The 18214-nt window shown below is 32.5% G+C and overlaps 3 protein-coding genes across 6 annotated transcripts in view; 2 read left to right on the top strand and 1 right to left on the bottom strand.

The window, feature by feature from the left end:
- Nucleotides 1-1106: 1106 nt before the first annotated feature.
- On the bottom strand, nucleotides 1107-2474 carry OXA1L (OXA1L mitochondrial inner membrane protein). The gene has a single exon (XM_085184968.1). The coding sequence runs from the start codon at nucleotides 2342-2344 to the stop codon at nucleotides 1166-1168; it is 1179 nt and encodes a 392-aa protein (XP_085041094.1). The 5' UTR covers nucleotides 2345-2474; the 3' UTR covers nucleotides 1107-1165.
- A 684-nt stretch (nucleotides 2475-3158) lies between these two features.
- On the top strand, nucleotides 3159-5634 carry LOC146539481 (U3 small nucleolar RNA-associated protein 15 homolog). Its single transcript, XM_085184966.1, has 4 exons — nucleotides 3159-3368; nucleotides 3463-3561; nucleotides 3919-4101; nucleotides 4431-5634. Exons 1-4 carry the CDS (start codon nucleotides 3267-3269, stop codon nucleotides 5613-5615), a joined length of 1569 nt encoding a protein of 522 aa, XP_085041092.1. The 5' UTR covers nucleotides 3159-3266; the 3' UTR covers nucleotides 5616-5634.
- A 1134-nt stretch (nucleotides 5635-6768) lies between these two features.
- Crag (DENN domain-containing protein Crag) overlaps nucleotides 6769-18214 on the top strand; it is a 34925-nt gene continuing 23479 nt past the window's right edge. For all 4 annotated transcript variants that reach the window (XM_085184969.1, XM_085184971.1, XM_085184970.1 and 1 more), the window contains exons 1-4: nucleotides 6769-6977; nucleotides 7191-7327; nucleotides 12242-12406; nucleotides 16236-16475. In XM_085184969.1, coding sequence (XP_085041095.1) covers nucleotides 7201-7327; nucleotides 12242-12406; nucleotides 16236-16475 — 532 coding nt within the window. In that variant the 5' untranslated portion in view covers nucleotides 6769-6977; nucleotides 7191-7200. The remainder of the gene's footprint in view (nucleotides 6978-7190; nucleotides 7328-12241; nucleotides 12407-16235; nucleotides 16476-18214) is intronic.

Raw genomic sequence — 18214 nt, forward strand, 5'->3', positions numbered from 1 at the left:
CTTTTTTACTTTTTTCCCCTATTCGCAAAAAATAACGTATAAGTGAATAATATATATGGACCGTTTATTTTGAAAGTGGTGTAAGTCCATTTTTGAGAAAAATAAGCTATCACGTAATTCATGCTTAATTTAATGTAATCTTTTTATATATAACTAGTCCGTGTTTAATTTCTCAAAAAAAACCCATATTTTGAACAACTTAAAATCGGTCGGTAAATGAAATTGCATAATCATCGACATACTAACCTTTAATTTTCTCGAAACAAAAGAAAATGGACTTACACCACTTTCAAAATAAACGGTCCATATAAAGAACACACATTAAAATTAAATCAGCTTCACTCTGTATCCTGCACACAGCAATGGCAGAGGGAAAATAATATTACGACACTCCGTTCCACATTTTCCACCGAATTCTGAAGCGACACCAGAGCGACGAAATGAAAATTTAAATTTAAATAAATATTTCATTTTCCTGAATGGGGATCGAACTCACAACCAGTCACGTTCGCGTTCTACAATCACACACTTATACCCCTACGTCACTACCGGCCTCCATATATTTATTATGTGATGATATCCACAAATAATATTTCTAATCTTTTTTTAATAAAAATATATTAGTATCATTCTTCAGTCTATGTAATTATAAATTATAATAATACTTGGTAATTATTTAAAAGTTTTAATATTTGTAAATCACATAATATTTTTTTAACATGACACTTTGCCTCAGACAAGGCAGCCAGAGGAAACCTAGTGTCAAGATTCTCCATTCTCATCTGTTCCCTTCAAATTCAAGACTACATGTTAAGTGGCACAACAGAATGCAACTCTTTGAATAGGAAAATGAGTGAAGGAGAGAAATGAAAATAATTCATTCTCCTGAGAAGGGGATCAAACCCATAACCATTGTTGTTATAGTCAGGTGTTCTCATTATTCCACAAGGGACTCACAATTATAAACATTTACATATGAATGTACATACATATGTGGAAATATAATAATATAAAATGTCCACATTAAAAATAATATATTAAGGATATATTTAGTACATTTTAATTCATTATAATATAAAAGTAAAAAAGAAGTAAATAAAAAAACATTCTGCAATGTATAATACACTTTATTATAACTACATTATAAAACTATATATTCTACATATTATTTAGGTTTAGCTTGTACTTTTGTTGGATCATATTTAAAAGTTTTTTGCACTGGCCCCTGCCCTGCTCTAGTGAAAATCATCTCATCTACTCTTTGTCTGTCCGCTAGGTCTCTTGATAACTTTAAATTTGTCCATGATTCCTTTGCACCTTCTACAAATCCTTTTTTCTTAATGGGTAAGTTTTCTGGATTATGTTTTAACAATTTAGGAATCTTGAAATACTCTCTTACTGCAGGTATCTTCAAAAAAGATACCTGAACCAGAGAAATGAAATTAGTTGAACACCAATAAACTAAAATAGCCCCAGGGAAATTAATTGTAAATGGTATCATAACAAGAGGTATGGCCCTGAGAAAATATCTCATAAGCTGCATATTTTGAGCATCAAGACGGCCTCCATCTACACCGAGTTCTATAGTAGCCCACATAGTGGCACTTGTAATAAGAGGTAAGATAAAAAATTGATCAGGTACAGTCAAGTCTGCAAACCACCACAGACCACCATGCATCATACTCTCAACAGGACAATTAGCCATACCTCTTAACCCCATAAAAAAAGAAATGAACAATGGTGCTTGAGCTAATGGTACAAGTACATTTTTTAAAGGGTTTAAACCTTTTTCTTTCATAAACATCATCATTTCTTGTGCATAACGCGCAGCCTCCAACTGATTTCCAGTCTGTCGTGCTTGTGTCATTTTTGTCTGAAGTAATTGAATTTCAGGTAAATTATTATTCATTACTGCAGTATTTCGCTGCGATACTATAACTAGAGGAAACATTAATAGCCTAACAACAACTGTACCAATCATTATAGCACCCCACCATGGGACATCAAGTGAAATATGTAAATATTCTAAGCAATTTTGTACTATGCCCACAGGACTCCATCCTCCAAGTCCAAGACTAACGAAAGTGGGCTCCCCATTAGCCGCCAGCGACTGTACAGCTTCTGTTATGCCACCAACTGCAATAGAATCTGGTACTGGAGGTGGTTCTGGAATATTATCTACAATAGGTAGTGTTTTTGCTACATCACTAGTCGAGGCAAATCGTACTGATCCAGCAGATGAATAGAAGTAGTATATTCTAGCTTTTCTAACCTCAATGTTTTTTTCGCAGAATAAACTGATAATGCCGCTGCGACGACCATGTCGACTTAATAATTTAAACATAGTGACGTTTTGAATCCAATATAAGCTTCACAATTATGGTAGTATTCCTCTAATTATATAAAATAACCAGAAAACACAAGTTATTTAAAAATACATTTTGACAGTGGCATTGACAAATCTAAAATTCGAATGACAATAAAAAATACAGATAAATATAAGAAGAAATACGCAGTAGAAAACGGAAGTGATAAAGTGTCGAAATTAATCTCAAGCAATATACGGTAAGGCTAAGGTACCTTTTTATTTACATACGATAGGTACCGTACCTTACTGCTATATCCGTGCCCAGCTCATGACATGTACTGTACAATATCAGTCACTTTGTTGTATTTTTTGAAGTTGTGAAGCTTGGCAACCATAACCGTAAATTATTGTATGACTATAACTGAAATAAAACTCCTCCTTTTAATTAAACTTCCCCACTTTCCGCCGAATTCTAGAGGCTTTACGTGTTGAGTGGCGAAAGTCAAATATAAAATATATAAATATAATAAAATATTTATTTTGGTAATTACCAGCTATTAATATTAATATTAAATTTATTCGCTTATTGTTGCCGATTATTGAATAGTGTCGTACAGTCTGTGAGGTCTAGCTTTACATTTATTTGAGTTTTCTTATAAAACAGAAAGATTCATTATTTACTCAAACGGCACATCATGAGAGTAAAATTTATAAGGATGCATTCACCGGCGTAGAAAAATATTTTTTTTTACGTATATAACATTTTTCATGTTGCATTTTTTTGTAGATTCTAATAATTGTTAATTTCTGTTGTTTATTCTATGCCTGTTCGTACTTCGTTGACATTTTATAAGTGTCAATAATCGGTAATTTCTGTCATATTAAACAACAATGTGTTTAAGACAGCTTACAACGTCTTGAAGATTAATTTTAGAGTTTATATTATTTTTGTGTTAATATGGCACACATATCTTATCCATTCAAAAAAACCAATAAAGCAGTTTTCCAAAAACCCGCTTCTACATCCACCCATGATGCAATCTACTGGAAGAAATTAGGGGTAACAATTTACCGAATATAAATGTTTATATTTACTTAACAATAAGCTATGATTCGTTATATTAATTATTAAAATGTAAAATTAATACTTTCAGCTTCCAGTTCTCGTAAAAGAGTTCGGTGCAATAGATTATCTAGACTTTAGCCCAGTGGAACCTTACTATTTTGCTGCCACATGTTCTGTTAGAATACAGGTAATTATTAGAAATATAGTATATTTTTAGACCTTTAAGTAAGTTTACTCCGACGTTTCAATTAAAATTCCTTGCTTGGCTCCATTGAAAAGTCCTTTAAATTAAAGATTTTAAGAAAAAATTATGGAAAGATGGAGGATCCTTTTACATTGTTGTTTTGAGTTATTACATTAATATAGTAAGGCAACTAAATAAATAAGAAAATAAATCTATATTAGGCATCATTAAAATATTCAAATACAAAGTACTTTATTCAAATAGACTTTTTTAAGCACTTTTGAATAGTTGAACAAAACAAAGACCACAACAGAAAGCCAGAAAGATATCTCTAATTTGTTACTTAATTTTTTTTTTCAGATTTATGATCCAATTACAAAAGTAGTGTCCAAGAATATATCAAAATTTGTAGAAGCAGCCTACGGTGGTTGCTTTAGAAGAGATGGCAGACTTTTAGTGGCTGGTAGTGAAGAAGCAGCTGTAAAATTGTTTGATGTTCAGTCTAAAAATGTACTTAGAGTATTTACTGGCCACACAGGACCTGTAAGTTTGTTATTTCAAATAAACATAACCTTGTTTAATATTTTTTTTGTTTAATATACTGTAAATATATGAATCAATGGGGCAGAGTTTGACTGCATTTATTAGTTGTAGATTTAATTTATATTTAAGCAAATTAGTCACATTGATTTCTCCACTGTGGTAAACAAAGTGTGGCTTTCAGTTATGCTACTTAAGCCAAGAAAGAAATATTGGAACAGTGTAAAGTGTAAAAAAAAAAGAAAATCAAAGGACAGATTTGTAAATTTAACTTTTAAATGTACTGTATATTATTTATCACCATAAAACATGTACTTTTATTATTATTTTAGGTCCACAGAACATTTTTCTCGAAAGACCAGGTTAAAGTACTCAGTTTTTCTGACGACAAATCAGTCTCTTTATGGGATATTGCTACAGAAGAAAGAATAGCAAATTTCTCAGATCATACAGATTATATTCGATCTGGTGCACCAAGCCCAATCTCTCCAGACATTATTTTATCTGGGAGTTATGATCATACTGTCAAATTATACGACTGTAGATCCAATGAAACTGTATTAACAGTAAACCATGGTAGTCCAGTGGAATCAACACTTTTTCTTCCTTCAGGTGGTATTTTCATTAGCGGGGGTGGAACAGAAATTAAAGTTTGGGATATATTTAATGGGGGTAAATTGTTAGCGAATATATCTCAGCATCATAAAACTGTCACTACACTTAAATTAGCCTCAAACAATAGTAGGCTTATGTCAGCGTCATTGGACAGGCATGTGAAAATATATGACTTATCAACTTTTAAAGTAGTACACAACATAGATTTTCCGAATGCAGTACTAAGTATGGCAATATCTGAAAATGATGATGCTTTAGCAGTAGGTATGATAGATGGAGTCATTTCAATAAGAAAAAGAGAACAGCGCTCTGAACATTCAGAGGAAAGAAGAGGATTGTTTAAATTTGCATCAGATCACGTAGGAACTGGTACTATTGATTATGTTGTATCCAATGAAAAGGTACAAAAAGCACCTGAATATGACAACTTTTTGAGGAAAATGGAGTTTAGTAAAGCTCTGTCTGCTGTTGTAAAAAAATTTGTATGTGGAAAGCATCCAGAAAAAACAGTTGCCTTGATACAAGAATTACTAAGAAGACAAACATTACATATAGCAATTAATGGTTTGAGTGAAAAAGACATAGGGGCTTTATTAAGATTCTTCAAAAAAAATCTTGGTGAAACAAGATTTACTAGGACAATAATAGATGCAGCTAATGTGTTCGTAGATGTGTTTGAACATCAAATAAAACTATTTTCGGAACAAAATTTATGGCTATACACCTCACTGCTTGAAGAAATAAAGAATGAAGTCGAAGTTTGTAAGCAAGTTAGTGAACTTGAAGGTGCAATAAGTTTACTTTTTGCTGGGGCTCAAGTTGGTACAAACGAATCAATGGAGCTTACAGATGTCCTAGTCCCTTCATCAAAGGCGCAAAAGGAGATAGTTATTGATGTATAAATAAAACTTTTTTTACACTTTCGGAGTTTTATATATTTATCTTGTATCTCACATATAGAAAGCAGACAGAACCTAGTGTTAAGACACTCCGTTCCTGACTTTCCACTAAAGTTTCGAAGTATTGGGGAATGATTATTTGAACTCATTCCCGCTTTTTGCCTTGTTACCGGAGCGAAGATATGAAAATATCTATTATGTATATCAGAACCCACAACCTTTGCGCTTATGCTTATAGTAACACGATTTACGCTTATGCCCCTGCGTCACGAGCGCCCTATTAGTCTTACTACATTAATCAAAAAATATGCTGTTTTTTACATTATAAGCATTTTGGTCTTAAAGCATAATAATTTAATTGATAAGATCTTAAAATATCCAATAATTAAGATAGAAAATATAAATAATATAGCTGTAAATAAAAAAAATATGATTGTGCTACCAAATAAAAGGGATAAATAGACACAAAATCAGAAAAAAAAATAATTCGTTATATAAGTTTTTTTTGTTAGTAAACTAAGGTAACGTTAAATAATATTTTATTATTTTTGCTTTAAAGAAAAACAATATTATATCTCTATTTACAAAAGAAAGGTAAAATGAAATACGTTTACATGTCGGTTGAACTGCATTAATTGGTGCTTTGGAAAAGTTGTTAATTAGCGATATGTTTTAATAAAATACTGATATTATTCTTATTAATCATCTGACATATTAATCACTGATTATATTATTCTCATTAATCATCTTATTAATCATAAATGATGTATTTATTAACCTGACATTCAGTCTAATTATAAATTAACTAATTTTTGTTCATTGTGTCGTAATGTAAAATCATTATTAAGTACTTGTACATATACATAAATTGTTTTTATATCTTATATAACTTAGTATTACTATGCTGGAAATATTGATAAAATATTTACCTCTTAAAATGATTCGATCAACAACATTTTACGATATGGTAATTACTTACAACAAATCTTATTTTTTTACTTAATAAGCTTTAATTATAAAAAGTGCAATAAAAATGTCCGTATAAAAACCATATAAGAATAATTTGTGCCACAAACCATAGGCAAACCATAGAATAATATAAAAAAATATTTCATCTGTAGGCAAATGGCGTTTCTTTTTTGACAGATGTCATTTTACTCTAATCTGTGGCCAAATAATGTGATTTGTGATTGTGGATGTGAAGTACATAACTTGCATAAGATTTAAGTGCTATTTGTGCAAGAAAATGATTATATTGCCATTAAACACCTTACAAAAATGGGAAATATGTAACTGAACAATACACAATTTACTTATAATGTTTATTTTTCTGATAAAATAATTCGTTATCTGTACTAATAATTTGTAAGTTCACTTTAAGGATTTCATGTTTTTAATTTAATCTTACTTTATTTTTTTTTTTTGTATCATGGTGATATCTCACTTTTATCATAAAGTTAAAAAGATCAATGACATTCGAAATGTTGGTGAGAATTAAAACGGATTTAATGATCATTGATTTTGTGTAGTGTATTTAGATTTGTGTATATTAAAATGTTGTTTAATTTTAACAAACAGAAAAGTAACCATGGACGAAAGGAGGGTTGCAGATTATTTTGTTGTTGCGGGCTTGCCTGAGCAGCCTGAAATACTTGATGACTCTGACTCAGGCCACTTAAAAGGGTATACTTCAAAAGCTCCAATAACTGACATTGGTAAGTATTGTATATTTATTAATAAAATTAAGTTTATCTCGGAAAAAAACATTGTTTACTTAAACATGCTGAGTGCTGGGTTAAAAATGTTTATTTATTTTCAAAAAAAAGTACTCATAAAATTTTAATAAAATAATCAATAATTTATAAAATTAATATTATTAACTTAACTTTATACACTAAAGTCAACAGAGGATTACAATATCTAAATTAGTCAAATGAATAAGGATGTGATTAATTAGTTAAATGTGATATGCATAATTTGTTCTCTAGGCCACAATTGGTTCATTATAAATGAAACTAGTCTGTTTATTTATTCTATTCATGTCCTTTCATTGTTGTGCATAATAATGTTCTTATAAGTTTTATTATAAAAATAGATTGTGATACTTGTTAAATGGTAGTTACAAAATCTCCCATGAATCAAATCATAATATATATATAAAAAAAAATGGAAAATGGATCTGGAATGGATGAAATCTTTTCTTTTCTATTTATTCAGTTGCACACTAAAATTAGATGTGTCATGTTTATTATTAAACAAATAGACTTAATTTTAAATGTATTTCTGCTGGTAAAATTGTAAGATTACAAATTTTAAAATGAAATTAAAACAGCTTCACAATGTATCCCAGCAAACAGCAGGGTAGGCAGAGGGCCTGGTGCTAAGACACTCAGTTCCCCACTTTCCGCCAAATTCTGGAGCCATTGCATGGCGGAACTCAACATCGCACTTTGCTCTAACACCAGAGCAAAAAAATGAAAATGTACATAACATCAACACAACCAGTCAATTTTGCAGCACATTTTGTGCCCCTGCACTATGATAGGTCTGTATTAATTTAGTATCTGAGAAAATACAAAAAAATCAATAAATGAATATATTTTAGAGTATTTAAATAGATTTAAACATCAATATAATTCATGTTAGACTGATGAAACAACAGCAGGCAAAAGAATTAATATGAGTAAGTCAATTTAAAATATAATATAAAATTTAATTTCTAAATTATTCAATATAATTGGCATAATACTACACAACCTTAAAAGAAATTGAATATAATTCTAAAAGTAAAAAAAACACATATTTAAAAAAGCAAACATAAAGCGTTTTGAACTCATAAATATTAAAATTACAAAACATTATTTAACACTAACATCCATACCTAACTTTTGATCTCAAACAAAAAATACTTATGTAATAATTGTTGTATGTTTAGTTTTTTACTTAACTCTACTAGTATATCTTTACGTTTGTAAGTAACATTTTTTTTACCTTCACCCCTGCACATAGTAGGGTAGGCAGGGAACCAGGGAACCTATTGTTAAGACATTCTGTTTCCATTAAGATACTTCCGTTCCCCAGTTTCCGCCGAATTCTGAAGACATTGCGTGTTTAGTGGTGGAACGCAACGCCGCATAATATACTTGATTTTAAATTTATTAAAGCATTGACTTCGCCCACTCAAAACGCAATTTCGCGAATCTTATCGAAAATGGAGAATAGTGTCTTATTACTATTATTTTGCCTGCTTAGCTGTGAGGGATGTAGCATAAAGCAAAAAATATATAATAACATTGAGTTTATTGTTATTTCTCGTAATATATATTTTATTAATTATGATACAAGACTCAAATTTATTTTTCTTTGGCATCATTATCTTTATTATTTTCGAACTAAGCTAAGTAACACTTGAATTTTTGCCTATAAACGCACGAATTCTTTTCTAAATATTCGTTAAAAATATATATGTACTAGCGGCCCGCCCGCAGCTTCGCCAGCGTGAACTACTTTATTATTAATTTCTGTCTCCATGAGTACCTACGTCCTATAAGTGATGTCCATGCAAAATTTGAGACTCCTAGCATTTGTAGTAACGAAGTTTCATACAAACTTTCAACCCCAAAAACAACCCCTTAGAAGTCGAATATTACAAATTCCCGTCTTAGCGAGCACCTATGTCCTATAAGTAACTCCTATGCACAATTTGAGATTCCTAGCACTTGTAGTTTCTGAGATTTCGTGATGATTGAGTGACCTTTCGATTTTATATATATAGATAATACAATGTCATTACTTTATTTAACATTTTTACCGTCCAAATCACCAAAAAGTCTTTCCGACATAAAAAAATAAAGGCACTGATTGGTAAAAGTTTCGCTTAATCAGATGTCTAGGACGCCAAGGGACCTTGGTTCGCGGATGAACCAGACTTTAAAAGGAAATAAAAAAAGTTGTGCGTCCAGTTTACAGTTGGAAGTAGCTTACCAGTTCGCCGCATATACTGTAAAAGTTATCGGCCACAACGATTTTAATGTCGTCGCTCTCTTCATTTTTTTTGCGATACACTTTTTTTTGCCGTCTTGCCGTAGATACTTACATTATATATAATTATTATCGTTATTTCGTAACTTGTATTGTGATTAATCACTTCGTTTTTTTGGTTGATATTTTGGAAATGGATGTTATCGAGATTTGAATGTTATTCAATTCTCTCTTAATAAATTTTATTTATGTAATTTATTATAATTAAACAAGTTATTGAAAGTTAGCTTTAAAAGAAAGTATGTATTGCCTAATGATCAAGAAGTGCTTCAAAATATAATTAACAACTTTGATTGAGGCCAGTCGTAGAGCAGGGGCACGAAATTAATTCCCATTCGAGGATATGAAATATTTAATATTTTAATATCTTCGTTGACTTCCGCCACTCAACAGGCAATGCCTCCAGAATTTCTCCGGAACAGAGGAACGGAGTGTATTAACATTAGGTTCCCTCTATCTACCCTGCTGTGTGCGGGATACAGGTGATGCTAAAAAAAAAACTTAATACGATATTAAATTTTTGCCTGGATATTTTCGGTTTTATATGTTATCAATTTGTCATTTTACACTATATGGGGGAAAATCTGTGTATATTTTGTATTTTTCAATGTGTAACGTCGTAATATGTTGCTCACACAGACTTCTGTTTTCATCAGATAATCCTATCAACAATGTGGAACCATTACGTAATCTATATAAGTGCATTATTTTAAATGCTATACAGTGGAAGAATTGTACAATTGTAGCGAACATGTAGAGCACGGCAAAAATTTTGCATTTAGTAGGTACCTACGCTACGCATAATAGCGTCAGTATATATTGCAATGATGACTAAAACTTTAGTACTTTTATAATATTCGCTCTAAGATACTTTAAATTAAGTTAAAATGTTATAGAATCAATATACGAGTATTACCAACTTTAAAGAGTAATCAAATCTCAGTTTGAGTTAGAATTATTTAAAGATAGTATAAAAAGAAGATATAATTTCTTTCTCTTCTTAACTTTAAAGAAATATTATGTGTTTACTATATATAAGTATGTATTTTTTGTAATAACGACAAGAAAAAAATACGAATGCTATAACAAACGTTTATAGTTAGAAACAATAGCATATTCTTAGTGTCGCATCGCATAGTAAATTATATTTATTATTCTAAATATAGCTATATATGTCTTCACATTGGCGATAAAGTTCAACTAAGGTTCAGTATCGATTGACCCCCACACTGATTCATATTTATTATCATTGATCATTACTGTCTCTTGGATGAATCTTGGTGACATTGGGTGTCATTCTAGTGATGTTGTTAGATTTTTTTACTTTATATTTTTAATTTATATTTCCATTTCTACGCTCTTGTGTCGAGGCAAATGCGCGGCGTTGAGTTACGCCACTTACCACGCAATAGCTCCAGACTTTGGTGGAAAGTGGGGAACGGAGTGTTTTAACACTAGGTTCCCTTTGCCTACCCAGCTGTTTGCAGAATACAGCTTAAAGCTGGTTTATTATTTTTAATAGTCTCACTTACAATATTATTTCTTTTCCCTTTCGTATTATAAATTTACGTCCCTCGACTTGTTGACTTTGTTTACTTGCCTTGCGTAAATATACGAATTGTTACACGAAAATAATGTGGGGTAGAAGTAAAAAGGTTAAAAAACATACATACACTTGCGGCCCGCCCGCAGCTTCGCCTGCGTGAACTACGTTATTATTAATTTCTGAGAGATGAGTGAGTGAGTGACCTTTCGATTTTATATATATAGATAACATAAGCTCGTAGTATTTTTATTATTTTACTAAAAACCATTAAAAATGTATACAAAAGAATAATAATATTATAAGAACTGAAATCAAAACAATATTTGTGGTTGGTACAAACTAACGATTTTCTATTACCAACATTGTATAAGCCCATTTCTCAATACACCCGCATGTATTATATAATACAATATTAATTATGTGTTTGCCTTACATACAAGAATTTGAACCCATATAAATTCTTTCAAGTTATTTATATATAAACGGGTATCCCTCGACGTGACGTGTTATTCTATCATAAATATTTATATGTCATTGACCTAGTAAGGGAAACAGATCTTAGTAAAAATTTAATTAGTATTCGATTCTGTATATGTCTGTATGTATATGTCATTCTATAGATTGAAAGCTGTATTTCAGCTTCACGCTGTATCCCGCATATAACGGGATAGGAATGGAAATTAGTGTTAAGTCACTGTTCCATTGAGACACTTCCGTTCCCCATTTTTTAGCTGAATTCAGGAAGCATTGCGTGTCGAGTATAAGAACTTACCTACTCCTACATCAGTAGGAAGAAATGAAAATATTAAATATTTCATTTTCTCGAGCAGGAATCGAACCCAAAACCTGTTGCGTTTACAGTCACGCGCACACCATATAATAGCCTATAATACGTAAATATAGCTGACAGATAAAAATAATATTCTAAAATTATTGTTTATCTGTCAGCTATGGCTAAAAGAATTTTAATCTCATTAATTAGTTTCCGTTCCATTAAACAGGAAATTTATATTTATAAAATATTCATAAATCTTTGTTTCAGGTGTTATATTTCCCACTTTGGGGGAGAAAGTGCCAAATGGGTACGAAATGTTGGAATTGACCCCTACGGGGTTGCCGGCGGACTTGAACCATGGATCTATGCGGTCACCCGAATGTTTTCTATGTCTGAGGCGAGGCAGAGATAAACCACCGCTAGTTGATATCGGTAAATAATTATTGTTTTATAATATTTTAAATAACACTATGAATATAACTTAAATAAAAAATATAATGTTTTAATAATTAAACTGTCGTTTCTACATATAATTTTTTGACACTATATTTTGCAAAACAGTCAAACAGCAGCCTATCCTACCTTCTACTAACGTGATATTGTAACTTGAACTTAATATCGTCGCGAGAAATATATTTAGAAATGAGTCAACCGAACCACAGGTGTACTGTAACAGTATTGTTTTATTATTTTGGAGATTTTTATGCTACATGATTCTCCTTTTAGAGAAACTTTCAATTCTTTTAGTTTTATATAAATAAAATATAAATCCGCTCTACGCTGTATCCTGCACATGTAGGTAGGCAGAGGAAACCTCGTGTTAAGACACTCCGTTCGCCATTTTCCGCCGAATTATTAAAAGCACTGCCTATTGAGTGACAGGACTCAACGTTAGACTATTGCCTTGATGCCAGAGCGAGGAAATGAAAATATTAATAAATAATAATTAATTCCCCCGAGTAGGAATCGAGCCCACAACGGTCACGTTACAGTCACATACTTGTGCCCGTGCGCCAAGGCGGTCTCTTATATAAATAATAGAAATAAATAACTCTTAATGTATTTGTTTAAATTGACTTTATTGAATAATTATTATACGACTTGAATATATATTACTTATAAAAACTAAATATACTTTTATTAAATTAGTGAATAAATTTTACATTTTTAAATATAAATTATTATAAAAAAATACATTTAAAAATATAAAAAACCACTCTTCCGAGGGCGGGACAAGGGTCCAAGCCATCAGTGGTTAGGGCTCCAGAGAGAGGAACCTCCGCACAATACGCGCCGTTACTTATATTATTACAATATGTTCAAAGCATTGATTGGCAAAACTAAAAGAACTAATAGTTCATTCCCTCGAGTGGGGCTCGAACCCACAACCATCGAGTTACAGTCGGGCATCTACTTTATGTCTCATATAATAAATTTGTTTTATGTAACCAAAAGAAAATGTACGCATAAGCTGGCTTATCACATATCAATGTCGTCCGTTTAAACCGCAAAGTAGTCTTGCTTTCGACATAAATACGTGGATGTTGTTATAAGGATTCCGACTCCTTATTTTGTTTACCTTTTAAATGTCAAAAGCAATATTGATTTTTAATATATGTAAACAAGAAAAATGAAGAGGCCAGTCGTCGTGACTTTCCGCCACTTAAAACGCAATGCCTCCAGAATTCGGCGCAAAATGGAGAGCGGAGTGTCTTAACTAGTCTTCTAGGCTGATACAAACGCTAAAAAATGCATATTATTAATATAGAACGTACTATAGATAATTTATGTACTGTGTACCTAATTAATTCGTTTTTAGGATTCCGTACTGTATAAGGAAAAAAAGAACCCTTACAAGATCACTATGTTATGCGTCTGTGTCTGTCTGTCAGTCAAGAGCTTTTATCTTAGGAATGGAGATATCGACTTAAAATTCAAACCAAATACAAAGATCTACGGCCCCATGATTTCTGAAAAAAAGCTACATTTACCTACTGAAAATAGATATAAGTTCAAGTGAGTTATCAGATGAAAGGGCTCTGGCTAAGCTAAGCTCGAATTTCAGAAAAAGCTTGAGACCTTCAATTTTTGTACGGAACCATCGGTGGGCGAGCCCGACTCGCGCTCGTCCGGTTTTCTAACTTTCAATAGTGTCAATTAAAACGTTTTGTTAAACTATGCAAAGTTAAATGAAACTTCTAATTAACTCTCTCTCGTAGCAAATCCCTTGTGCTGTTACATAAAAGGAAACGCAACTTGATCCAGTGTAACACGAGCGCGCTATGAATGCAATCTAGATCTAGATACGATTAGTTTATTATTCAAGGAGATAAATATATATCAATTTATTATTATTTTTTTACTATACTAGCGAACCGCTCGCGGTTTCGCCCGTGAAATTATTAAAGTATTTGTGTTTTTATCTATCTATCTATATATATAAAATCGAAAGGTCACTCATCACGAAATCTCAGAAACTACATGTGCTAGGAATCTCAAATTTTGCATAGGAGTTACTTATAGGACGTAGGTGCTCGCTAAGACGGGAATTCGCAATATTCGATTTCTAAGGGGTTGTTTTTGGGGTCGAAAGTTTGTATGAAACTTCGTTATCTATATATATAAAATCGAAAGGTCACTCAATCATCACGAAATCTCAGAAACTACATGTGCTAGGAATCTCAAATTTTGCATAGGAGTTACTTATAGGACGTAGGTGCTCGCTAAGACGGGAATTCGCAATATTCGATTTCTAAGGGGTTGTTTTTGGGGTCGAAAGTTTGTATGAAACTTCGTTACTACAAATGCTAGGAGCTTCAAATTTTGCATAGACGTCACTAGGACGTAGTCATGGAGACAGAAATTAATAATAACATAGTTCACGCGGGTGAAACCGCGAGCGGGCCGCTAGTCTATATATATAAAATCGAAAGGTCACTCACTCATCACGAATTCTCAGAAACTACATGTGCTAGGAATCTGAAATTTTGCATAGGAGTTACTTATAGGACGTAGGTGCTCGCTAAGACGGGAATTTGCAATATTCGACTTCTAAGGAGTTGTTTTTGGGGTTGAAAGTTTGTATGAAACTTCGTTACTACAAATGCTAGGAGCTTCAAATTTTGCATAGACGTCACTAGGACGTAGTCATGGAGACAGAAATTAATAATAACATAGTTCACGCGGGAGTCACCGCGAGCGGGCCGCTAGTAATTATATCATTTTCTTCATTCCTTTAATGAATACTACACATTTTTGTTAAAAAATTAACAAGATCCACATTTACAACTTCTATTATATACTGTAAATATGAATATTCAGCAGGTAGCTATAATTACTTGTAAATTAATTATTCATTCTTAATGACGATGATTGACACCGTGATATTTTCCTCTTGCAATATTTGATTAATTATTATCGGAAAAATTAAGTAGACTCTTAATGAACAAATCATGTTATATTCCTTTGTGATTTTGAATCTTTTCTTTGGTACGTTATACTTTACTCAATCATTTTTCTCAGCCCACTCTGTATCCCGGTCTAGTGTTAAGACACTCCACGCCATACTTTCCGCCCAATTCTACAGGCGTTACGTGTTTAGTGGCGTAACTCATCTCTGCGTATTGCCTCGCCATCAGAGCAATGACATGAATATATTAAATATTTTATTTCCTCGGGTAAGAATCGAACCCATAACTTGTCGCCTTTACAGTTCGTCACTCGCCATCCTACCCTACGACTGGCCTCACTCATTCAATTATACGCATGATTGACAAAGAGTACTTTACGAGTAGCGCTGATTTCTTATGGCATCCAGGAAGAGGCCTTTATATGACCTCACCAAGTCTAAAATAGAACATGCCAAGTGGACAAAATCACGAACAACTTTTATTTGTGAACTTGAATATCATTATTGCATCAATAATATACCTGAGGCCAGTCGTCACGCAGGAGCATAAAGTGTGACTGTACGTGACAGGTTGTGGGTTCGATTCCCACTAAAGGAAATTAATTATTTATTATTTGTTTTTTAATTGTTTTGCTCCGGTGTCGGGGCAAAGGTAGGCGTTGAGATTCGCCACTCATCACGCAAAGCCTCCAGAATTCGGCGTAAAGTGGGGAGCGGAGTGTTTTAACATTAGGCTCCCTCTGCTACCACAGCCACAACCGCGTTACAGTCACACCCTTGTGTCTCTGCTGCCAAGACGGCCTTAATAATATACTTTAAATTAGTTAATAATTCTTTAATCCTTTTCACCAGGTGTGATGTACGACGGCAAAGAGAAACTAATGGCGGACGCAGAAGTGGTACTAAAATCAGTGGACGGACGCTGCGCCAACGTCAACAATTCTACCGCAAAGACCTTTATAACGTACCGCCGGGCTCACAGAACCGTGCCCTGCAACGCGCTGGTGGTAGTCGACGTGTGCGTGATAGTGGCCAGCAAGGGGGAGACGCCGCCTCACGCGTTTTGTATGATAGCGAAGAATTTGAATAAGGGTAGGATGGTTTTTTAATTAGTATTTTTTATAACTGAAAAATAAAGAAATCAGCTTCGCTGGCCACGCTGTATCTTGCAGACTGCTAGGTAGGCATAGGGAACTTAGTGTTAACGTTTCCCTCTTTCCGCCGAATTCTGGAGGCATTGCGTGTTGAGTGGCGGAACTGAACGCCGTCCTTTGCCTCGACACCAGAGCGAAGAAATGGAAATATAAATTTAAATAAATATTTTATTTCCTCGAGTGGGGATCGAACCCACAACCATTCGGTTTACAGTCACACTTTGCGCCTCTGTGCTACGAATTTTTTATAACTGCGCCTTAACATTTAATTTTATTATTTCACACACCGCTCTTGTGGTTTGCGGCCGAGTGACATTGTTAGGTTGCGGGACCGATTTCTTCACAAGGAAGATATTGTCCTTACATGTTAATATCGTACTACAAACAGTTAGTTTTAAAAGCGATATGAGTATATAAAAAATGTCGTCATTCTTGTCTTTATTTATTTTCTGATAAAGCAATAGTCTCCCTTATTAAAAATTACTAAGAATGTCATATATAACTAAAAGGTACTTACATAATTATTTATTTATAGAAATATCAGTCAGTAAAGTAAGTAAGTAAGTTGAACAAAGCAATTGATAACATCGTTATTCAACAACGATTAACAAATATTTCCATGAATCTTCTCCCCTTGCCCTCAAAGATAACTATGAAGTGCTGGCGACGTAAGAGAGTTAACTGTTTATTATTGAATTATTTTTAACTTTACGTGTTATATAAATTTATGTTATATAAAAAAACTAGATTTATTTTTACGTGACATTGTTAAGTGGCTTACTAGTATTTAATTATTTTTTTCTCGCATTCCTTGTGGATAGCAGAAAATATACGCATAACTTTGTGCCTTTGTGTCGTTAGTCGAATTTTGTATACCTATCATATATATATATATATATATATATATATATATATATATACACACACTATCTAGGAGATTTTTTAAAATTAAATCTATATATGTAAATTTCTTAAATATTATTTAAATAATATAACATACAAATCTTATAAGATGTTCCAAGTAATAAAAAAATAGACAAATTAAAAAAAAATGGCTCATACTGTATCCCACACACGCCAGGGTAGGCAGAGAGTACCGAGGCTTACACGGGAGGTTACACTCCAGTTCCCATTTTAATTTATCGTGTTGCTATAGTAAAATGTAAAACAGAAAGATTTGTAATCTGCGTTCTTTGGATTGCAAAATTCATAACGTCTTAAATAATATATTTATTTTCGTAATAGCTAAAAATAATATAATTTAATGTATTTTACATTACTAGCAATAAACTGAGATGCAATTATATTTACGCAGTGTAAGTGACCTAGACACCGGAGAGCAACAGATAAAAATTATGTTTTAATACATTTCACAGATTGAATAATTTGCATCAAGTCGTCAATTAGTGTAGTTTCGTAAAAGCAGGTAGTGGGTTCGATTTCCACTCGGGGGAATTAATCATTTAATATTATCATTCTCTCGCTCTGGTAACAAGACAAAGCACGGTGTTGTGTTCCGCCAATCAACACGTAAGGGAAATGAAATGTCTTAACCTTTACACTATTTGCCATATGCCTGTCTTACATTAGGCGGGATACAGCGTGAACCTAAAATAATTATAATAATTTGAAATAGACATAAAAAAATTTAGATATGCGTGCTTTTTAATGAGTTCA

The sequence above is a fragment of the Heliconius melpomene genome, chromosome 4, assembly GCF_056956725.1.
Source record: "Heliconius melpomene rosina isolate 202511_hmr_F chromosome 4, ASM5695672v1, whole genome shotgun sequence".
NCBI classification, from domain to species: Eukaryota; Metazoa; Arthropoda; class Insecta; order Lepidoptera; family Nymphalidae; genus Heliconius; species Heliconius melpomene.

Bases quoted from the DNA above. Each gene is read 5' to 3' on its own strand.
- OXA1L (XM_085184968.1), bottom strand. From the start codon at position 2,344: ATGTTTAAATTATTAAGTCGACATGGTCGTCGCAGCGGCATTATCAGT.
- LOC146539481 (XM_085184966.1), top strand. From the start codon at position 3,267: ATGGCACACATATCTTATCCATTCAAAAAAACCAATAAAGCAGTTTTC. The intron at 3,369-3,462 runs GTAACAATTTAC...TAATACTTTCAG, and splicing joins TCTACTGGAAGAAATTAGGG to CTTCCAGTTCTCGTAAAAGA. The intron at 4,102-4,430 runs GTAAGTTTGTTA...TTATTATTTTAG, and splicing joins TTACTGGCCACACAGGACCT to GTCCACAGAACATTTTTCTC.